This window comes from Charadrius vociferus, unplaced genomic scaffold (assembly GCF_000708025.1).
Source record: "Charadrius vociferus isolate BGI_N301 unplaced genomic scaffold, ASM70802v2 scaffold110, whole genome shotgun sequence".
NCBI lineage: Eukaryota > Metazoa > Chordata > Aves > Charadriiformes > Charadriidae > Charadrius > Charadrius vociferus.
In genome coordinates this window covers 2,149,684-2,173,879 of record NW_009646761.1, presented here as the reverse complement: position 1 = coordinate 2,173,879, position 24,196 = coordinate 2,149,684, and the positions used below count along the sequence as shown (strand labels likewise).

The 24,196-nt window shown below is 37.7% G+C and overlaps 1 protein-coding gene across 1 annotated transcript in view; it reads left to right on the top strand.

The window, feature by feature from the left end:
• The window catches only part of STK24 (serine/threonine kinase 24), a 42,977-nt gene that overhangs the window by 17,543 nt on the left and 1,238 nt on the right, over window positions 1-24,196 (top strand). The window contains exons 2-9 of the mRNA XM_009891795.1: window positions 5,244-5,300; window positions 8,249-8,357; window positions 8,471-8,628; window positions 14,579-14,764; window positions 15,021-15,166; window positions 17,489-17,612; window positions 18,911-18,979; window positions 21,035-21,171. Of these exons, the coding sequence (XP_009890097.1) occupies window positions 5,265-5,300; window positions 8,249-8,357; window positions 8,471-8,628; window positions 14,579-14,764; window positions 15,021-15,166; window positions 17,489-17,612; window positions 18,911-18,979; window positions 21,035-21,171 (965 nt within the window). The 5' untranslated portion in view covers window positions 5,244-5,264. The remainder of the gene's footprint in view (window positions 1-5,243; window positions 5,301-8,248; window positions 8,358-8,470; window positions 8,629-14,578; window positions 14,765-15,020; window positions 15,167-17,488; window positions 17,613-18,910; window positions 18,980-21,034; window positions 21,172-24,196) is intronic.

Here is a 24,196-nt window from a genome sequence, read left to right as displayed (position 1 = left end):
TTCCTTGTGTATCTCAAGGTTATTTTAGTCTGGTTTCTTATGCTGGAGAATCAGTATTGAACATTCATACTAAATTTATACCAGTATTGAAATACAAGTCTCTTTTTCTGGCCCCTATTACTTTGACATACATACCAGATAACTGAATTTTTTATTGAATAAAATATCACACATTATGCAATGCATATCAATTTTGGAACTAGTTTGCTTGTTTCTCATTAGTTGAGGTTCTGTCCAAGGTATTCTGTTTTTCAATACTGTAGGTTCTTCTGCAAGTCTAGTGATGGTAAAACTTTTAGTATATAGATCAACGTAAGCTAGTTCTTATTTTCATTAGCAAATTGTTGCATTATTTCAGTCAAGTATGTAGTTTCTAGCTTGTGATTGTTGATGTAAGTTAAAGTGCTTATAAATATAGCTTCGAAGTGGAATTTGGAGATGGCTTGTCTCCAGAACTAAACGAGCCTTTTGTACATATTTATAGATACTCTCTATTCTGTTTCTAAGTGTGTACCATAAATTTAAGGTGGGAAATTCTCACAATAGGTGGGGGGGATTTTATTTCAGTTGGAAACAAACACGTGTTCACTGTGGTACTACTGTTTTCAAATTGCATTAGTTGACTTCCTTGGTTTAAGACTTTTAGTTAAATTCTAAATTATTGTACGGGTCACTTGGTGCTCTTACTTCCAAGTCCTTCTAGTCCTCTTTCATAGCCCTGTGTTATATTTTCCTCTGCAACTTCTCCTTCCCTCAAGAAAGGCGATTTAGAAACATTTTCATCAATGCATACTGTGGCTTGATTGCTTTAGGTCAGTCTCCCCTGTATAATATCATGCTGCTGAGAAATATTTGAGTATGCTCTTGTAAAAAAAAACCCAACAAAATAAAACAAAAAAACAAAACAATAACCAAAAAAACCCCCACAACAAAACCAAAGCATCTCTAAAGATCGGCCGTGTTTATTCAGATGTTTTATTAATTTTGTAAGGACTTATAAACAAACATTTTAGTCTTGATTACTTATTTCCATATATATCTTCTATAGTCTTCTGATTGCAGTTAAAATGTACTTCTGAGACTCTAGAGGAGTTTTTTGGTGGATGGCTTTTTTTTCAGTGTATAGTCTTTGATTTCTGTGTATTAGGAGATGTTCTTTACCTACTGTAACTACTTATTTTACAAATACTTTCATGGTATAACAGTGACTTAATGGAGAATACTTCATTAGAGGTAAAGCTGCTGTTGTAAGGTTTTTGTGTGGTTCCAGAACTAAAATCTGAAGTCAGACCTCAAGAAGAACAAACTAGTTTGGAAAGGATTTACAGAAACTCCGCTTTTCTGTAACAGAGCTTCTTTTAGGTTCCAAATTGTTCCTTTCTTCAGTTTCATGGCATCAGAAGAAAAACTCTTGTTCCTACTGTGAAAAGGAAAATGTCCCATGTGCCCTCATTAATGTGCTCATCTATGTTTATAGAGAAATAATATTCCTAAATTTGGTTTGATGACTCACCATGGCTTCACTGTATTTGGAAGAAAATTCAATGCTGTGTTGTGACTGATGTGATGAAGAAAACTGGTCTTATTTCAGATCTTGAATTGGAGCACTGAATGTTGCTAGTCTCAGTATATAAGCATAGTATCTTCTTGAAAATATAAGTGATTAGGTATAATATGTAATTACTAATCTAGGCTATGGAAGAAAATTTAGTGCTTGTGGTGTTCTGTTTGAGAGGAAAAGTGGGGAATGTATACAGAAGAATGTGAGAAGTACAAGCAAAAAAAAGAATTTGGGCAGCTTTAAAAAGAAAACTGACGGTAGGTGTTAGGGAATGTGAAGCATGCTGAAGATCCTCGGAAAGGAAGGAAAGGAGGCACATTGCCCTGGTGGTGCCTAAGTCGATTGACAGTAGTGCTCTACTTGCCTTGTGCTGTTGTTACTAGGCATAAAGTAAGTATATGTAGGTTACTGGCGCTGAGGTATCAAGCAATTCAATAAAACTCTTTCACCAAAAGCATTTCTTTGCCTTTTTTGTTAAGCAATGTATGCAGATTTTACATAAGAAAGCTAATAAAAAATTCCAGCAAGGATCACTTAAAGGTGATAGTAAGATTCACTACAATAGTAATTACATCTGTTCACATACTTCATATAAATGATGAAAACTTGAAAAAAGAAATCCAAAACATTCATGAAGTTGAGTAATATTTCTGTGGCAAGGGGGGAGGGGAATCCCCTTGCCAGGGAATTTAAAAATCACTTTGAATCTAGGGCTACACGTGTAAAGATACCATAATTGTAATAGATTGCTGTTGGTTTGCTTCACACTGGGATACAGATACAGTTATGTGTGTACTCCCTAGCTGCATCTCCATACTTTACTTGTTTTAAAATACAGTATTACTGAGTTTACTGGATCCGTGGCTTTTATATTGTAAATTCCGACATGTGACCTCAAGCAGTTGATGATGAAAGTTTCAGGAGCAAAGACTGAGCAGACCAGGATAAGAATTGAAAAGGATAAATGGTTTTAAAAGACTATTAATGTTGTAAATTGTAGTTGTGTAACTGTGTTACATGATTGTGCAACTATGTAACTAAAATAATATTCTTAAATTTTTTTTAGTTATTTTCTGCTACCTTTAATTTCTAATTTTTCAGCTGGAGAATTTAGTAGTTGGTTTTATGGAAAATCTCTCTTTTGGGAGATTGTCTCTTATTTCAAGTTGTTAGCTTTTTAAATCCACACAGCAATCAAGATGATAGAAAAGGGACGGTGCATCTCTTACTGACTTCTTGGTTGGTTGGTTTGTTTCTATTTTTGAGAGGATCAAGGGGTTTGTCTGATCTACCTTGTTCTTTCCCACCCAGGCATGTCCATTGAAATAAAAAGTAGTGATACAGTTGTCAGGTTTGTGTTTAAATTACTATTAAAATTAAATGTAAATTTTGCAGGCACACAGAATTTGAATATTCAGGGAATGTCATATAGTTGTAAAATATGTTATCAGGCTCAAGCAAAATATGTATATAAAATTTTGATCAAGTTTAGGAAGATTTCTAAAGTTGAAATGACTTACTATAAGACACCTCTCAGAAGCATGCTTGTTCTGGAACTGTTGGGACATGGAGCCTTGAAGGGACAGGCAAAATCTGAGAAACTCTTAGCAGCAAAATAAATATTTCTGTACTATAATGGTCTCTCTCAGGAAGTAATCAAAATGCTGTATGTAGATAGTAAGATTATATTTTAAAATTATTTTTCTCACCAAAAAATGTGTTCCATCTCTTTTAAAATATTTTTAACAAGACTGTTTGTCAAATAATATTAGCTGACTCCTGAAGAAAGGTATCTAAATTTAGCTGGATCTGTGTATTAAAAATAGTGGATGATGAAGGAACTCTAATCCAGGGTCTTACCTAAAAATGGTACAGTTCGTGTAACTGGAGGTAGGGAGGGAGGGCTGTGTGCATTTACCTACAGAAGGTGCATTCTGAGACCAGAGAGGAGACAGATGCAGATGAAGCTACAGCTCTAATAATGACTAAAAGGCTGAAGTGAGTACTAAGGGCTAAAATTTTCTAATCCCTAAGGAGATTTAGAAAAAGTTATGTTCTGCAATACATTTATCACTTTTCTAAAAATTTTAATCCGTCTTTATAGATGAGTATTCTGAGTCTTACCTGCTCTGGCTGTGAGCTGTTATTTTTGTTAATGTTTGGGTTTTGGTTGTTTTTTGTTTTTTTTTTTCCAGAATAAAGTAAATGAATACTGTTGCTATTTATGTGCTCTTTGCTCTTAGAGACCCCTACATTTTTATGCCAGTAGTCTTGGGAATGTTTGGTACATAGAGTTAAAACTAATAAACCATCATGTAACTTGATAATCATAAAAACTAAAACAAAACCCACCATATGTTCCATGCAGCAATTTCATTTGAATATATATCTGGTGGATTTGTGACCTTGCTTTAAAACATGTTTCAAGGCTGGTACTGCAAGGAAAAGGTGGACTAACTCCTTCTCTTAGTGTTTTTGGGAATAAGATACCTCAAACAGCGGAAAGAAATTATTTGGTCCAGTCTCTTCCTTAGTACAGTGTATTGTACACATTGTGTTAAACAAGGGAAGCTTTCCCTTGCGAATATAGTAGCTTGATTATTTTTTTGTTGTTGGTAGCTTTCATTTTACTAGCTAAAGCTAGCAAACTGCTATAGTCATCTTAAATAACCTTTATTACTAGCTTGCTTGATCTTTCTTGAACACAGTTATCCAAAATTCCATACCATGTATCAAATGCATAAGCATTAATGCATAAGACTTACTGGTATTCTTCCTTAGGTCAGAGACAGATGATTGTTCAAGAAAATGAAACAACACAGAGATGCAAAGAATAAATTTTAAATTAAATTTAATCCAGACAGGAGTCAGTCTTATTAAAGAAAATATTTTTGAGTAGCTGTACAAATAAAGATAATCAACAAAATCAAGACATTTTTTTCTGATAAAAGGAAATATATTTTATTTAATGTAATTATTATTTGGTATGATGAATGTCTGTAATCAGTTATAAAATGTATGTTTATTCTCCTCAGCTTTCATTTAGTGGCCCCTGTCTGTCTCTCTCTTGTTTCAGAAGATACTTTTGCAAAATGTACTGAGGAGTGTGATAAGATTAAGTAGGTGGGTGGCTTTTGGAAGGTAATATGCTGTTGAACTTAGGCTCAGAATACTTGTCCAGTTCTAGCTGGTGTAAGGGCAAGAGGTTTCCTTCTGCTACTTGACTGGTTGGTAGGGATTAAAGAGAAGTTTCTTTTTTCCTGGATGCTGCCTGTATTCTAGTAGTATTAGTATCGGTACAAAAACGAGGTACCATGAAATGAGCTTGAATGTGACACCAACTATTTGGAAGTAATGAACTTCTAGTGTCTGTGCTCTTGCCCATTGGTAAATGTGAAGCAGTTTTCCTCTTGTTAATTTAGAGGAACAGAATTTAACTTGCTTGAACAAACACAATTGTGTAAATAGCTTGTGACAGACTAAATTAATTTCTTATCAGATGGGACTAAAAATAATGTATCTTGAAATATAACCCAAAGGTATTTTGGAGGAACAGCTAAACATGAGTGGTGTTTCAAAACTGTAGATTTTCTTCAGCAAAAAGAATGGAACAAGTCCCACTAACTTAACTGATTTTTTTTTTTTAACTTAATACTTTTGTTTGTTTGTTTTTGTTTTGCAGGATACAAAATTATGGATAATAATGGAATATCTGGGTGGAGGCTCTGCCCTTGATCTAGTAAGTAGATTATGTATGATTTTTGTTATGTTACCTCACATAATTATTTTCCGATCTTGTAATTCTGGAAACTGTAACATGTCATTTGGCTATGACAATGTTTGGTTCCAGTAAAGGAGAAAAAGTATTTGTCAATGCCAGGAAAAAGTTATTTTCCATGAGGCAAGACTGATTATTTGTGAGATGGAAGGGAACTAAGCAACATAATATTGGAAACAGGATATAAACATCTTGGAATGCTAATCTTCAGTCAGCCAGAGGGCACTAGTGGCTGAAAATACTTTTTTTTTTTTTTTTTTTTTGTCTATTAATCCTGCCACCATAACTCCTCCTACTGTATACATTTTAAGGTATCTTCCCCACCATCACCATCCTCAGATAAACAAAACTTTCCCTGTTTGAAGTCTCGCTGATGTCTGAATAGACAGAAACACAATTTAGGCTGGTATTAAAAACTATATGTCAAAGAAGTTGGAGGAGTTGTGGACTCCCTTGAGGGTAGAGAGGCCTTACAACGAGACCTGGGCAATCACCAACCATATCAAATTTAACCAGCGCAAGTGCCACATTCTGGGACTCCACCTGGGACAGAGTACCTGGTTTTGAATCATAATTCAGAAGGTTCAGTGCAGATTGTGTTTTCTGTGACTGGAACCAAACAAAAAGCTCACACCATCTTAAATTTATTGTGGATTTTTAAAATACTATTATAGAAATAAAAATGGATGTTTTAAGTATGTGAAAACTGTCATACCACTTGAGACAGAATGTCTCTGTGGCATAGTTTCCTGTTCTCAACTGGGGCAACTAAAAAATGCTTGAGGAAAAAGAAAAAGGAAAAAGGCCAGTGTAGAGGGATTCTGCTGCTGACATCCATAAGACAGGACAGGGTAGTAAATGCGGGCTTCCTGCAGTTGTGCTGCCATATTTTAATTGTAATTATCTTTTGGATGCTATTTATACCTTCAGTTTCCACATCCTGTTAGAAGGAGTTCTGTGGTTTTGTAGAAATTTATAATGTTCCCTATAAAGATATGCTGAAAAAAGTTTATTGTTGTGATAGTTTTTTTCCTGACAGAAGAGCAATTAGAAACTGGGTTTGCTTTTATAAATTAATTACTACTTTCTTTGTGCTTCAAAAAAGTATAAAAGAGCAGAAAGAAAACAGATGTTATGATATTTTCTTGTCTGTTTTTTTTTTTAATCACACACATTTCACTTGTGTGATGACCACATGTTTATTCCCCAAGCTTGTTGCCTAGAAATTGTACAAAGTCTTTGGTCACATCCTAAAATATTATTGAAGAAATTGCGCCACAGAATTGAAATCATCATGTAAGTGTATATTAAGCCCCTTGTGTGTGCTTCATTCATTTTCCATTTACGTTCTGCTGCATGTTTTCCTAGTTCTACCATGCGCATTACGGTTCTCAACTGGAATCTGGTAGGACAACTGGCACACTTTATTATGTAACCATACTCGAGGCAAGACTGAATGGGAACCTTGAATTCCATGTTCGAAGTGTATACCTGTCGTGTTAGCCTGGTGTTTTCTGTACTTGAATATGCACTGGCTTTTTTGAAAGTCACGCCTCACAAGAGAAAGTACATTTAATGCAATTACATGTACGTTGTTGTTCAACTTTGAGTATAATTTAGGTTTTTGGCTGAGGTACAGGCGCTAATATTCTCAGCCTTAGTCTGTTTTCACTAACTTCCTCCTCACTAAGGTGAGCTAACATCTGAGAAAAGAGGTGTTGGCCCATTAGATGTGCTGTGTTGTGTTGCCAAGGCTCTCGCTGGCCCTTGCAGCCTGGCTGGAGCAAAGCCTTGCGAATGTCTCAGTGGGTTTCAGGGAGTGGCAATATCATGTGTATTATCAAAGCTAAAGAAAAGCAAAACAGATTGTAAGTAAAGCTACAAAGGTAAAATAAATATGTTGTCTGCATTACACAAAATTTGACCTCTCTTTCTACCTATTAGCTGAGGATTTGAGGCATATAATATTTTAATTTTTATCTGAAATGCTTTCTTTCTCATGGACTGAAGCTTCAGAGATGTAACTTTTTGATTGTGTTTCAGTGACTGCTATTGTGGAATAACCTAGCATACTGGAATATTTCCAATATTAATTATTGTCCGCAAAGTTCCAGAGTTTCTCTCATAATGCTCTTACTGGTTAAGAAGCCTCTCTAGGTAGTGACCTTTCCTTTGTCCCTTTAGATTAAAGGGCGTATTCACTTTTAGAATTTCTGTGAGATGTAGAGAGCTCTGAGATCTTCTACCACTGCTGTTTCTTCTCATAAGAATTAAAATTACTTGGAACTTTTAATTCTAACAGTTTGCAGATTTATACCTTCAGTTTTATATGAAAAAAGTTAACTTTTTTTTAATATGCAATGCTCTGTCGGCCTAGCAGTATGAGTTGTGTTTTAGAGTGCTTCACAAAATCCCATGCAGTGTATATTAATAGGATATGTGATTGATGTGGTACCTTATATGACTTAGTTTCTTTCTTGGACTTTGAGATTTGGGTCCATATAGGCCCTGTGGAGTTGCACGTCTAAGTTCAATGTAATGTTAATAATCAGATTACCATGTAGATGCTTTTCAAAGGCAAATGACCTTACCACAAAGAAATAACTTGAAACTGTGTCTTTGTGGAGCCTTTAACAAACTTACAAAAGTGTTTTAGATATACAAAGTATTTCTTTGCCTGTTGTTCGCAAGGCCGCTTAGTTTAGAACTATGTATTTTTTTTAAAGAACATTCTGGGTTGTATCTCATGTTATGAAGTTAGCAAATTGGAAGTTCTGAGGTGTGACAGAAGGAGCAATTTCTTTTTGTAGTCACACTGTTATTTCTGTTCTCTGTGTTTCTTCTGTTTTTTATATATATGTATACATGCACACTTGCATAAAAAAAAAAATATTTATTGTGTCTCCTAGTTAGAACCTGGCTCACTCGATGAAACACAGATTGCCACAATATTGAGGGAGATACTAAAAGGACTTGATTATTTGCATTCAGAAAAGAAAATCCACAGAGATATTAAAGGTAAATTGGTTTTGATTTGTATTGTAATAATATTAGAAGAGCTCACACAGTATAAATGAACACCCTCACAGTGTTGACTGTCTTAATTTCCACTCTATTCTTCTTTATTCCAGCTGCTAATGTATTGCTGTCTGAACAAGGAGAAGTAAAACTAGCAGATTTTGGAGTAGCAGGACAACTAACGGATACACAGATAAAGAGGAATACCTTTGTGGGAACACCATTTTGGATGGCACCTGAAGTAATAAAGCAATCAGCATATGATTCGAAGGTAAGGTATTTCAAGGCATTAGCCAAAGTCTCTTCCTTTTTAAACTTGAATTACATAGGTTGGTCTTCAGAATGTAGCTAATAACTTTGGCTGTATGTAGATGGGTATGTTAGCAGCTAAAAGCTGTTGACAAGGAAAGAAACTTTCCTAATTTGTATCCAAACCTTAAGATTCCCATCCAGATGGCAAGCAATATTACAATATTGACAAGTACATCCTGTCACCTTTTATCCCGCTCTAGTGATGAGTAGAAGAGAGCAAATATAGGCAAAATGGTAATATGCTTCCACAGTGTTGAAGAATACAGATTTGGTGGGTGTGAAAATGTTGTTTGAAAGTGCTGTTATTCATCTGTGGAAGAATGTGCTGCATAGGTCTATGCTACTCTCTGGCCATGTTTTTTTATGCCATACACGGAGGGTTTAATGTTTAATATAAAATTTACTTATTTGTAGACACTTACATTACACAGGATTTTGATTTAGCAGAGTGGTACAACAAGGTACTGAAAGTGCAACACAAGCACAATGTGTCAATTGTAATATACAGTTGGATCACAACAGAAATGTGATTCCCATTACTAGTCTACATAGGCTCACCAGCATGGCACTGGGTGTCCCCAGTTGCCAGGAAGGAATACATGCATTGAAGCCAGCTCAAGCCCATTGCTCTTTTCAATGCTCATTTTGTTAGTTACTCTGGTTTTGTACTTCTGTTAGGCTAAGCTGCGTATACGCCTCTTTGCTGCCTTCCCCCATGCTGGTCTGGCCAGCTCAGTAAGACGTTGCTTTACTGATTATATTGGGGAAGGCTGTTTGTACAACCCGATGACCCAGTGGTGCAGCTGTATATCTGAAATAAAGGTCACCCTCGAGTCCCACTTGTGTTAAGATCAGCTTACTTTATGATAATTAGCAGTCATTCCTTATGGTCTTCCCTGAACTCATCTTTCTTGCCCATCTTCTCTCATCCCTTGTAGGGATTTGTTGATTAGTCACATCTCCGTGCAATGAGACAGGTTGGCGTGTTTCTTTCCACGCTCATCCATGTAAGGACTTGCTGATACTGACTCTGGCCTAGATTGTTTGTAGTATTACTTGCTTTCCTATTTGATATCTTTCTGTAGAGAGGCTATTTAAAAATAACTAGCAGAGCTCTATAGAGCCTCTAGAAGCTTAAATGACCCCAAATTCCCAAATTGAAGGGTGAATAAACCATTTTTGATATGGATAGTGTTTTTTGGTTTGTTTTGGGGTGTTGCTGGTTGGGGGTTTTTTTAGGGTTTGCCTTCTGGGAATGATTTTCACTTGACCACAGCATGATTCAGTCCTCAGGTTTTGAATTCCAGCTGCTTTGGTCTACAATGTCATGTCATGTGGACGTAAAAAGGTCTTGGATACTAGATCAGTTTCGTAGAAGGCCAGATTTCAAATCTCGAGTGAACTAGAGATTCTTACTTGTGTCTGTGAGCCTTTCAGCACTTAGAGACCAGACTAAATTGTACAGACAATAGTTTTGCTGTTGTTGCACAACAACCACTTGAAAAGGCCTGTTTATTTTAAGATAGTCTTATGCATATGTGAAACACAGACGTCCAAAGCTATCCTCATTTTCCTTCCATAAGCTGGCCATGCTTGAGGGGTGTTAAGCAGGACTGTCCACTTCATAGCATGCTCCCAGTGAGGTGCAAGCAATTTTCATTATGTAGTTTCTGTGTTACCCACTTTTGTTCTTTGCCTTGTTCAATCCTCTTACTTTTCCACATGCTGATGGGGTTCCCTATAAAAGCTTGAAAGTGGTCTGTAACACCACTTTGGACACAGTTCATCTGCATCTTTCCTCATTCACTGTATGCCTCACACCAACAGTTCAATTGTTTAGTGCTTCTTTTCTGATCGGGTTGATATCTTTGCTCCTGCTGACTGTTGAAAGAGCACAACTGTGAAAGGCAAAGCAAAATTTACATTATGACACAAAACTACTAACCAGGCTAAAGGAAGGCAGGGGCATCCCGAGGTCTAACGCTGCTAGTTATTGCTATAAAGCTTAAGGTCTCTTGTTGATTCAGCATTATAATCACTTGCCTAAGTATTATGGGCAGTTGGTGGATTTCCTGACCGTGGCTTACACTATATTATCAACATAATGAATGCAAGTATATTGATTTCCACTTTAAGCAGTTTTGGATATGAAGATATAGTTACACCTCCTCTGAATTCACATGTGTTTCTAAGTTAACTGCTCTGTCAAACACAGATTTCAGAATTGAAGAGACAAACTTCTGGGCAATTTTCTTGTGTGAATACCTTACACTGTTTTAGCTGAAAGCATTTTATCTTTGTTGTCTTTGCATTACTTTATAATATTTTAACATTCAAGTTAATGTCTCCTAAGATTGTATAAAAGTAATGAATGCTTAACATATAGTCTTTATTCTTTTTTCCCAAAAATGCATGTTATGGGAATGTATGTATATAATATCTTTTCTCTTTTGTTAAGGTAGCGAAGCAAGTTTTTTTAATAGATTAAAAAGTAATTTTTGAAAATGCTGGTTTAATTCAGGATTTGACAAATGCATACATTTTGTGTATTTTTCTTTTAAAATATGTGAAACTTAACAATGTCAAACCAAGTCCCAATTTATGTTCTCAATACTGTGCTCTCAAGATCATGTGAGGCTTTTTGGACTGTTTTACGCATATGTGAGCTGTGTATTCCTTAACTGCCATACGGAATTTACCTATCCCATTCTTGCTTTATTCAGTCCCATTCCCAAACTGTTTTGTGTCCTTAAGACACTCCTATTATTCTTCCTCAGACCATATATTGCAAGGTATATTGCAAGGTATATTTACAAGACATTCCAACACTTGTCTTTATTGCCTAAAAAATAATCAAGGTATGTAATTTTTGACATAGATACTAAAATTTCAACAGCTTCTATCAGACTTTTGTATATAATAATTCAGACTGATATATTTGAGAACACAGGATTTCCAGATAGCTTGTGTGAGAGAGTAAGCTGCCTAGAACATCTGCATTTTGATGTGGTCAGTAGCTAATCTGAGAGGCATACTTGGTAGTAAAAAGTTCAGCTTTCTCTTTTGTTTTCTCTTGTAGTTATTTAAAAAGTCCAAGTAATCCATGGAGGTAATAGTTTCTTTAGCAACTAGATTTTATCAGCCATGAAATAGGGAAAAACAGTGAAATGTCAAAACATGATTGTAATAGTTATATTAAAGCTACCACCTGTTTTTTAAACTTTTTTTTTTATCTTTTCCCATACCATTTATTTCCTTCTCTCCAAGCTATTTGTTCCTTGATAAAATGCCCTCATAAGATCTTTCCCTTTTATTTTGTTACTTTGGCAGTAGTTCTTATTTTTTCCTCCTGTTTTGACTCCTTTCTTCATCTGAACATCAGCATCCTTTCTTATGTGCTTCACTTTTCCCATATCTAGTTCTCTGTCCTTTCTACTCTGTAACTTCTAATAGAAAACTAAATATTTAATTTTAAAATTGCACTTAGCCTGTTTTCTTTGACGTACAAGAGATTCAAAGTCAAACTAAATTTGACTCATTACAATGGAAGAGGAAAGGCTTACGGCAGTGCTGCAGTAAATAGTAGTTACCAATAATTTGCTGACTCTCATCTGAACTTGGAAGAATAATTTTTGTTCAAGATTTGAAATTAAAAATCATAACATGGTAAAACTTGGTGATGGTCTAGTGTCATCACTTCTTAAGGTCATGCTTCTCCCTCCTCGTTTGGAAGACGGATTTGCCCCTGTTCTGGGGTTTCATTGACACAGACAAATGCATCCTAGAAATGCCTAGTTGGATACACGTGCAGTTGGTGCTTGCGTTCCTGTTTTGAGATTCTTGCTTATCTATGAAAGGAGAGGTTACACTTCCAGAGGAATTTGGGTGTTTTATTCTTGATGATTCCATCAGGAATGGGCTTCCAAAACCCATCTTGGACTACAAAGAGTTCAGTGTGCAGCTGTGCTTTTTGGACTTTTTAATTCATTTTTTGTGGAGGGAGGTCACTAGCAGTATAAAGTTATAAATATATGAGGAAAAAAAGTATTTATATATATGTACGTGTGCATGTGGATATCTATGCACACATGTACATATACATTTTATTTTTATGCTTACATGTACACATGCTCCATCTGTGACTGAAAGTCTGGCAGAAGGTCTGCCCATTTATATGGCTTTAACACATTCCTTTTGAGAAACTGAAATTCAGACTAAATTGGAAATAATAACGCTCAGTTGTTAATGTGAAGACTCATCTTCACAGGTCTAATTTTTCTTTCATAACCAAGGAAAGTTTTCGTGCTAGAGGGAACTTACAATTATACTCAGACTTGAGGATAGCTTAGCAGATAATGTTGTAATTAAGATTAATGAAACTTGGAGCTCATATACTTACGTAATCCTCTCTACTCGGTGTGAGATGGCAGTTCTGTAAGATGGGTTAACAAAACATCATTTCATAAATTTGATGGTATGCTAATTGGCTCAGGTGTTTTCTTTTTTCCATACTTAACTTGCAAAACGAAGTGACCAAGCTCTTAACGATAGAATACTGTCTGAACAAGGAAGAAGGAGCTTGGTTTTAGTCATGCGCGGTAGCTATGATAGTGGAATGGATGCATGCATTGCAGCTATCAGCCTGTAGTCCTGTGTGAGTTAGTCAAAGATAACCTAGCACACCAAACGAGCGGAGTCAGATGGATTAGAGGGACACTTAGTAAGGACAGCAGTGATAAATGAAATTCTGCTCTATCCAGTACCTGGAAATAGATCTGTTTACAGCGTAGCAAAGTTCCAAATGCTCTGTTTGGAAGAAAAAACAGACAGCTCACTTCAGATCTTTCCTGTTTTCCTGAGTCTTTATCCTGCTTTCACTTCAAAAGAAACAGGAGAAACAAAACATAAATATTTTTAATTGGTATCTTGTCCTTTGGAACAGATGTTTCTGTGAATCTTTTTTTCACCTTTCTGAGGGATTTATTCATCCATTCTTTTGACTTTAAAGTCTATTATTTCAGCAGAACAGCGAGAATTATGATGCATTGCTTCACATTTCTTCAGGCAATAGGATTTGTGAACAATGTGAATCCAACTCATCAATGAAATTAAATGGTAGTGGATCTATCACTGGTCTCTGCTGCATTACCTGATTTGTCCCTCTAACTTGGTAGTGAGCCTTTGGATCTGCATTTTGTATAGGCATGACTTGTCTAAATTTGATTTAGATTAGGCCTTCTTGGTCTACAAGACTTGGCTCACAGGAGAAGGTCTACAAAGCAGATCAGGTAGAAAAATGCTGTCGATATTTTAGAAGCTACTTGGAGCTAATACTTAACTGGTTGAGATCTTGGGCTGAAAAAGTTGAATAATACTGTTCTAGACTACATTTCTTTAGTCTGTGAATAAGAATGATATACAAGATGATGTTAAACCCCAGGAAAATGATATTCTAATGTATTAAATTTCTGATGGTTGTACTAGCTGATGCTTGTTGAGGAAAAATCTTGTGCATGTTGTAACATTTTCCTTCATGCCAATATTTGAGTCTTGCTCATATTTACATAGTGTACTTGAATACGGTGGGCAAGATGCTAGTTTGTAACAACTCTGCCATTACTGTTTAAAAATATTTGTGTTTCAAGATCAGTTATAGCTGCTGGTGTAATAGTATTGACTTCAAACATTTTTAAAACTATACGGCATAAAGCAGTTCTACTTAGTAGAGTGAAAACAACCAAGGAAATATGTGTACTTTATTTTATGTGGTTAACCACATAAACCAGACCATGTTAACAAAAACAGTGTACATAAAAATGATTTAGAGTAAAGGTTTAAAATCTACCTTTGCAAGCAGCACTGTTTTTTTTCTTCCTCCAACCTAATCTTAACAGCATTGTTTCTTACAGGCAGATATCTGGTCGTTAGGCATAACAGCCATAGAACTTGCAAAAGGAGAGCCACCTCATTCAGAATTACATCCAATGAAGGTTTTGTTCCTCATTCCTAAGAACAATCCACCAACACTCGAAGGAAACTTCAGTAAATCCCTCAAAGAATTTGTTGAGGCCTGCTTAAACAAGGACCCAAGCTTTGTGAGTTTCATCTGTTTGTCAATGTATAGTAGAGAACTTGACTGGTTTACACGAATTACATGAATAAGTGAAGTTGATCTTTTCTAATATGGGGCAACATATTTGCCAGCATATTTTATTATTTTTTTTTTTTTTTATACTGTATACATTTAAAATCTCATTTGTATCAAGACTGGACTGAAGTCTGGATCTTTTTATAGTGAGTCACTTAACACAATCAAACGCAGTAAAATTTTTTTTTTTTTTTTTTGTTAAGAGACCTACTGCAAAAGAGCTCTTAAAACACAAATTTATTTTACGAAACTCAAAGAAAACTTCCTACCTGACTGACCTTATTGATAGGCACAAGAGATGGAAGTCTGAACAAAGTCATGACGACTCCAGTTCTGATGACTCAGATACGTAAGTTTGAGTTTGTAAAATATCCTTTGTAATTATAGGAGCCAAGTAGTTATTTTTAGCACATGTATTCCTGTGGTTTGTTATTTACAGCTTTTCAGCTTAGCAGCCTTGGTAAACTAATGAAATCTTAATTTCAGTGTTGCAAGGGACTTCATGCAAATAACAGTCTCCAAGAACAATTCTTCTGGCCCATTCTACACTACCTTCTCTTTTATGTAGGGTCTAGGGTCCTTCCTAGATGTAAGGCCAACTGTTTCTCCTGTCGTGCAAGCAGAAGGTAGGCTTCCCCCTGCATGGCCAGGTAGCAATGTGCACACGCGCTGTTCTGTTTGTGCACCTGGCTGCCTAAGGAGGGAAGTTGTCTCCTTAGTGGTGGGTTGTCCTTCATTTTGGCTATCTGAGTAAACAGACAGAAGCCTATACTTGCATATAAGAGAGGGTTAGTGGGCAATGCTTGTGTGATAATGGGGTTTTGGAGTACAAACCATATTGCCCAGGATTTTTTATGAGAGGGTTTTGTGTGGGTTTTTTTTTTCCTAACCTTCCAGGAAGGCTGGGCCATTACATCATGATAGTCATGAAATGTCAGATTATTTATTGGAGAAAAAAAAAAAAAATTTTTACAAAACTTCCAGATTTCTTTCCGATTTTTTACTTCTCTCCATCAAATTTTGATGGAGCTGTTCAGTAGGTTCATGAGTTGGTTTCCTTGGGAAACCAAGTTAGAAATGGTTATGACTCAACAAAAAAGTTAACTTTGTTAGTCTAAAAGTAATTTTGAAAACAGCGAGTATCATCGGATTACACGCTTTTGAAAATCAGGTTAAGGGATTGCCACAATGTATTCACAAATGGATGTTAGTCTAAAAGTAATTTTGAAAATAGCGAGTATCATCAGATTACACGCTTTTGAAAATCAGGTTAAGGGATTGCCACAATGTATTCACAAATGGATTAAATTCTTCATAATAAAAAAAACACAACTATTGTCTGCAATTCCATTCTGTGTGCTAATGGCAAGCATCAGGCTGGTTATGATTTCATGGCTGCCATTGCAGCTGTGTATTTGTCCTACATTATTGATGGTTTCGTGCCTTCCAGTGGTCACAGTTTCAGCCCCAAACCAGCTCTGATTTGGAAGGTAAATTACTAGTTCTGAAACTGGTCTGAGATCTAACTGAACTTTGAGGTTACAGTTCACTGTTCCTGTGGAATATCAGACCAGCTTTGATAGCTTGGCATAGGAGAATAGTGGAACTAGAATGGTTATTCAGTGCTTGTGAGACAATTTAAATTTATGTCGAAGCCTGCTTTCCCCTCAGCCTCCACGGCAGCCCTCGTATTAGATGGGATAAAAGGGTGAGTTGATTTGGCATGCTGGAATACAGACTTTCCAAATGGATAAATATTTTCCTGTTGGATCAACTTGCTAGAGCTAATGTATACAAGGAAGGTAGACCTGCCTCTTTCAGTGACAGCCAGTTCTGCGTGACTTCAAGCAGAAATCTTGGAGAATTTTCTTATGCTCATCACATGCTTTTTGACTTGGTAGGCTGTGCTACATACCTTTTGTACAATGGCCGATAGATGCCCTCTTAATTGGTGGTTTTCTTGCAAATCACTCTTAATTCACAGATCAGAAAGAAATAAACTTAGGGAAGGATATTTATGGCAGTGAGAGGAGACATGTAATGCTGCGACTGATTAGTGTCAGCAGAAATATTTTGTTCTTTTAACTTAGCAGGAGTTATAGAAAAAATTACTATGCCATCTACAAAAAACGAGGCAAAAGATTGATTTATGGTGATGGAGTTTGTTAAAGCCATGCTGTATCTGTACTTTTTTAGCCATTTTTTTAAAGTGGAAAATTTAACTTGCTAATGGGCTGGGGGTGAACTGTCTTCCGTAAAGGTATTCTAAGCCAATGTCTTAGCTGTTTTTCTAGGCAAAGTGAATTAAGTCTTCTAATTTTTTCCCCTTCCCTAATGATTTGAGGTACTCTGCTAAAGCCAGTTTTCAGATAGCTATAAAACACTTCACGTTACTTGTTTATGTATCTTTGGAAAATGTTTTCAATCTCTAATGCCTCTCTTTTTGAAGTGAATGTAACATTTAGTGAAGAATCTTGGTTTCATTTTTTTTTAATTTCCCCAAAAGATAAACTGCATTACTTTTCATACTTGTCTTTATACTTACTGGCTTGCACAATAGAATCCTGATTTTGGTCTTGACTGTAGATTTTGTTTAGCATGTGTATTGAATGAACACAGACAAGAAGGTGTAGGTAATAAAACAACTTCTTTTTTTTCCCCTCCCTTGAAGTGAACCAGATGGCCAGGCTTCTGGTGGGAGTGATTCAGGAGAGTGGATCTTTACAATAAGAGAAAAAGACCCCAAGAATCTAGAGAATGGAGCAGCCCAGCCTTTGGAGTTGCAAAGAAATAAGGTGCTCCAAATATTGATTGTATTATACAAGGAGATAATTCTTGCTTTAATAATATAGTGGGGTGATTTTTATTTTATACCTTTTAAAGCATTTAAATTGTAAAATTTTCAGAACTTTTGCAAAAAATGGATATTCCACAGTTGCCTTTCACAAAACGTTTTGAGTAAGTCTTGAAGTCTTATGAGGAACGACTGAGGGAACTGGGGTTGTTTAGCCTGGAGAAGAGGAGGCTGAGGGGAGACCTTGTCACTCTCTACAACTACCTGAAAGGAGGTTGTAGAGAGGTGGGGGCTGACCTCTTCTCACTAGTGACAAGTGACAGGACGAGAGGAAATGGGTTCAAGTTATGCCAGGCAAGGTTTAGATTGGATATTAGGAAAAAATTTTTCACTGAAAGGGTTATTAAACATTGGAATAGGCTGCCCAGGGGGGTGGGGGATTCACCATCCCTGGAGGGGTTTCAGAAAAGGGGAGACGTGGTACTTGGGGACATGGTTTAGAAGTGGTTTTGTCAGGTTAGGTTAATGGTTGGACTTGATGATCTTAAAGGTCCCTTCCAACCTCAACAATTCTATGATTCCATTCTGTAAACGTGTCCTTTTTCTGTAGTTGGTGAAATATGTCCCAAAATATTTTGTAGTTTGTGAAATGTTACCACTGGAGGAAGACCAAGCAATATTTTATTTTTAAAATCTTCCTTCTGTAAAGTAAACTTAAACCTGTACAGCACAAAGCTAGGCTGTGGTTTTGGGGAAGGCATTCTGGTCTTTTAGGAAAAAAGCCTACAAGGTAGCAAAGGATAGAATGTGCATGAGCCCAAAAAAACCTCAACTGGAATAGGCGAAGTTTGGGAGCTGCTGCATCCTATTTTCAGCAGCCTGTGTGGCTAGTGGTTGCTACCCTGGCTTTGAAAATTCTCTGTGTATGCTCTTATCAGAATTGGAGAAATGTAAGAAAAATACTGTATCATGTGGGAAGAACCTAGTAAATATCAGCATGTCTGTGATTTAGTACGTGCTCAGTAGGATTGTGGGGTTGGGGGTGTGTGTGTGTGTAATATTGAGCTTGCATGTATTTGAGGTGCCACAGCCTCAAATTTTAATTCAGCGTCAATTTTCCACAGTGCTTTGGAATAATGTGCTGTAGAACTTTTTCCATATTTGTATATACATAGAAATAGACTTTTTCTTAAAGTGTGGTATGTTGGAACTATTTTTTTTTCTTTGACTGGAAACAGAATGCAATGAGGATGCTTTTTTTCAGAAATAAAATTGGTCAGAATTTTGTTTTCTTTAAAGGAAAAGGATATCCCAAAGAGGCCTCTATCCCAATGCCTGTCTACAGTTATATCCCCTTTATTTGCAGAGGTAAGTTATTGCTTTAAAACTTAGCAGTTCCAGAATTTGTCTCTGAAAAATATGATGAATGACACCTAAGGTTTCTACAACCCACTTGGAACTTGATGTGTTACAGTTTTAGCTGTACCCTTTGCTTTCATGCATGTCTGCTTTTGAGAGCTAAATGTGGAATTAGAGCAATGATTACTTCAGTCCAGAAATGACTCAGTCCAGAGGAGGGCCATGAAGATGATCAGAGGGCTGGTACACCTCTCCTATGAGGAGAGGCTGAGAGAGTTGGGTTTGTTCAGCCAGGAGAAGAAAAGCCCCCAGGGAGACATAGAGGATCCTTCCAGTACTTAGAGGGGCTACAGAAAAGGTGGGGAGGGACTCTTTATCAGGGAGTGTAGCGATAGGATGAGGGGTAACGTTTTTAAAATGAAAGAGGGTAGTTTTCGATTAGATATTAGGAAGAAATTCTCTACTCTGAGGGTGGTGAGGCACTGGAACAGGTTGCCCAGAGAAGTTGTGGAGGCCCCATCCCTGGAGGTGTTGAAGTCCAGGTTGGATGGGGCTTTGAGCAACCTGGTCTAGTGGGAGGTGTCCCTGCCCATGGTAGAGGGGTTGGAACTTGATTGTCTTTAAGGCCCCTTCAAACTCTAACCATTCTGTGATTCCTTTATATTTTCCCTTGCAAGACTCTGATTCCTTTTTTAAGAAAAACCTTTTCTCAATGCTGATGGCAACTCTTGAGCTGTAGTTCCCGACACTTGTTGAAAGTCCTCTTCAGAAAGTCTTGAAAGGCCGTTTTAGTGCTTGGATGTCTCTGAAGAACTTCACTGCCGCTTTTTTCCCTCTGGAGTGTCTTGTACTACACTGAACTCAAAGTTGTCTTGATCTACTCATTCTGCTTTCTGGGGATCATGCTTATTCCATGTGACAATCCCCTGTGCTATACTTAAGTAGGGCCATATACTTAAGTGTATGCATGCCCACATTATATCCCAGAAAGTGGCAAAAGCTTTCCATTTGTTCAAGCTAAGCTTTCTTCATTGCTGGTAGTAAAGGCAGACTTGCTATAGATCCAGCATTCAGAGACAACTCTTAAGTGAATAGTTTGTAGAGAAATATGTGGAAAAATATGTCACTGTTCTTCAGTTCTGCATAAACAGTTCAAACTCTTAAGTCCAAAGCACTGGTAAGCCCAGTCAGCTTCCAACTGGAGTGTTTTTTTCACCAGAGTGTGTATTGGGTTTTTTTCCCTGTGAAATGACTTTGATTCCATCCTTCTTAAGAGGATGCTGCAAAGCAGCTCTTGACAACAGCTGTAGTGATACATATGGAGAGAAAGTTGTAAATGCAGACATCCAACCTTCTGGGGAAAGTCCAGTCCTTGAAAAAAGGCCACATCTTCATTCACCCTTTACTACTGGTAATATGACACATATCTCTAAGGAAGCCCAGACCCTGCTAAGATTTTTGAATGTTCTTTAGTGAGTTCTGAGAAAGAAAGCATTTTATCAGCTGTACTCAGCATGTTATACCAGCTCCTACATAAGCAAAGCACTGAGGCCTTCCCTTTGAGCCCTCAGGTCCTGCCTAAGCGTGGGATCCTTGGCTTCAGGGGGAAGATGAGAGCGCTCAGGGTACTCTGTTGGTAGACTTGACAGGGTGAAAACATTTTCTAACAGTGCTTGCACAAGTGCTTATGTAACGTATACACATAAGCTATAGGTGTACAAGTATATATACTAAAACAAGTATAAGCAGTGTATCTTGAAACTGAACAGCTACAGGTAAATAGTGTTTCTTTCTTGGAATGCTTTGTTGTAATTTTTGAATGTGAGCACGCCCAAAGGATATGTGAATGATTGAAGACTTATGAAGATGAATGACATCCTGATAACTACTGCAAAGACTAAACTCAGGATGAAAAAAGTCTTCAGGATGTGAGGGTATATAATGAAAGTCAAATCCTGATGTTGTGAACACTGCAGTCACTTCCTAATAAGCTTTTGCATTGTATTGTTTATAGAAATATTGATTAATATCTTATTAATATATTTCTTCATATTTTTCTTTCAGTTGAAAGAGAAGAGTGAAGTGTGTGGTGGTAACACAGATTCCATAGAAGAACTGAGAAAGGCTATTTATTTAGCTGAAGAGGCTTGCCCAGGCATTGCAGATAACATGGTGTCACACCTTGTGCAGAGGCTTGAGAGGTAAGGAAACTATTTCAGTACGGGTTACAGAAAATTGCAGATCTGATTCTACGAATCATAGAATGGTTTAGGTTGGAAGTGACCTTGAAGATCATCGAGTTCCCCCCCCCCTGCCATGGGCAGGGACATCTCCCACTAGACCAGGTTGCCCAAGGCCATGTCCAGCCTGGCCTTGAACACCTCCAGGGATGGGGCCTCAACAACCTCTCTGGGCAACCTGTTCTGGTGCCTCACCACCCTTAAAGTGAAAAATTTCTTCCCAATGTTTAATCTAAACCTGCCCTCTTCCCGTTTATATCCATTCCCCCTCGTCCTGTCGCTACCTGCCCTAGTAAAAAGTCCTTCCCCAGCTCTCCTGGAGGCCCCCTTTAGGGACTGGAAGGCCGCAATAAGATCTCCCCGGAGCCTTCTCTTCTCCAGGCTGAGCAGCCCCAGCTCTCTCAGCCTCTCCTCATAGGAGAGGTGCTCCAGCCCTCAGATTATCCTCGTGGCTCTCCTCTGAACGCGCTCCAGCAGGTCTATGTCCTTCTTATGTTGGGGACTCCAGAGCTGGACACAGTACTCCAGGTGAGGTCTCACGAGAGTGGAGTAGAGGGGCAGAATCACCTCCCTTGACCTGCTGGCCACACTTCTTTTGATGCAGCCCAGGATACGGTTGGCCTTCTGGGTTGTGATCGCACACTGCTGGGTCATGCTGAGCTTCTGGTCAATCAGCACACCCAGGTCCCTCTCCTCAGGGCTGCTCTCCAGCCATTCTCTGCCGAGCCTGTATTTTTGCTTGGGATTGCTCCGACCCAGATGTAGGACCTTGCACTTGGCCTTGTTGAACTGCATGAGGTTGGCTTGGGCCCACCTCTCCAGCCTGTCCAGGTCCCTCAAATGTTTGACTAGTGTTGAATTGAAAGAACTAATTTCTATTTATAACAGAGGAAAAAAACACCTGTGCTTACAGTTTATACAGTTGTATTTGCTTAGTAGAAAAAAATTTAATTGTATCAGCAGTTCTAGCTTCAGGTGATAGCCCAGATGTACGTTCATCCTGTTGGTGTGCATATTGTGTGTCAAATGAGACTGGACAGCCTTTTCCCTTTGCGGTTCCTATAGGGCACATTCACGCTTTCTTAGTGTCTGCGTGTATGTTGCAGAGGATGTCCTGTGTCACTCTTAATTTTTTTTACCCAGGTTGATAAATGGATTGTTCAGTTAGTTTGTGTTTCTTTCAGTCTCATAGTAAGTGGTTCCTTGTTCATTCATTAAAGACAGTCTGTATGGCCTCTTGGTGGCACCTCCAAAGCCAACATTTTGTATTACTTCAAAAGGCCAAATTTCGTAAGAGATTTTCTAACTCCCTAGGTTAGGAATATATTCGTAACAAACACTCAATTTGCTGTTCTTTGAAGTACTACACAAGCAAAGATCAGGGGTATCAATTTCAGAATTACTGCTTGAAGAGGCCTTAAATGCAGCCTTGTATCCAGGAGTGCACAGCTGTTGTGAATCTACCCCGTCCAGGTTGGATTGCTTGGTACTAGAAAAAACTCATGGCGGTGATTAATCATGGACTGCTACCTTGAAAAAGATCACTCCGAGCAGGTGTGTCCCTTATGCTGTTTCTAACCACAGCTTGGTAAAGTTTAAGAATTCACACTTCTGAAGTTAAAGCAGAGGATTGCCAGGCTGACACTTTGTCATTCAGTAAAGATCAATGCCAGGAAATCTGCAAGCAGTTACGTTTCTTACTTTCTGGGCTGTTAAGTGTGAAGCCCAGTCAGCATCCGTGGTGCTAAAAGGTCACTCCTTGATGCCAGATGTCCTGATTCTCCTTTTAGTTGGTCCTGGCAGGCTTGAAAGAGTTTCTGGAGCTTCCATCTCAGTTTGTTTCCATTAAGGGTTCCAAAACTGACCCCAGTCTTTCAGCAGCCCAATATTTCGGTGTCAGGTTTCTAGTACAGGGCCTTCCTGGAGATGAGAACTTCAAAGACTTTTAATGCTGCAATTGAAGTTGAAAATGACCACGTGGAGACAGGCTTTCCACTGGACACTTCCATGGGTGCTGGAGATGATCTTACTTGTTCCTGTCGTGACAGCAACGGTCGTCATTTTTGTGCTAGAAGACAGATTTCAGAACCCTTTATATACCTATTCAGCGTTTTGTTTTCCTTCTGTTCTGCTTCTTTGGACTGTTGCTGTTTTTCTCATTCATAATGTCTTATTGTAACAGTAGAGGCAGGCACTTCATTTTCTTTGCAGGAGAGAAACAAATATTCACAGGGAATGCTTGTTGATGGGTCACATCTGGGTGAACTTTCACTTATTCCAGGGATGATATTCAGCTAGTGTGTGATCGTGACTAGCACTCCTTCCGGAAAGGGAGTGAAAGAAATAAATGGCAGGATCCGCCCCCCTAAAAAGGAGTTTGAACCACTCCATAGCTCAGCAGATATCCCTCATGTGTAGAGCTATTATTGGAGCTAGTCAGCTTCTGAAAAGATAGTTCCTTCTTGTTTGAATATTACAAGAAATTGTTTGAATATTGCAAGAAATATGCTCTGTTACATCATTAAGTCATTCATTGTATCCGCTTACAATATCCTCTCAGTTTGATAGCCAACTACTGAAGATGGCTTTTCAACAACCTGCTTCTTGATGAGATTTTCATTCCTTCTGTGATTGGTTAAAACTGGATTTCCGGGGTTCGTGTGAATGAGTTAGTTGGGACCCTCGGAAAGATCAGCCCAATAACTCAAGTGAATCCATTTACCTTCCCCCTCCAGTTTAGATCTCTGAGGTTTTATAAAGTTTATGCAAAGTTTAAAGTTTTGGTTTTTTGGGTTTTTTTTTAAAGTTTATTGAAAGCTTAACATGATTTAAATATGTGCTTCTTTCTTTGGATGATGTAAGAATCTGCTTAGACCACAAAATCCAGGTTTCCTGCCCCAGTAATATTTTGCAAAGATTATGACGTAAGCTTGCCGAGTAGGAAAGTTGGAGTCACTAAATGTTGCCCCCAGTATACAGAATTCTT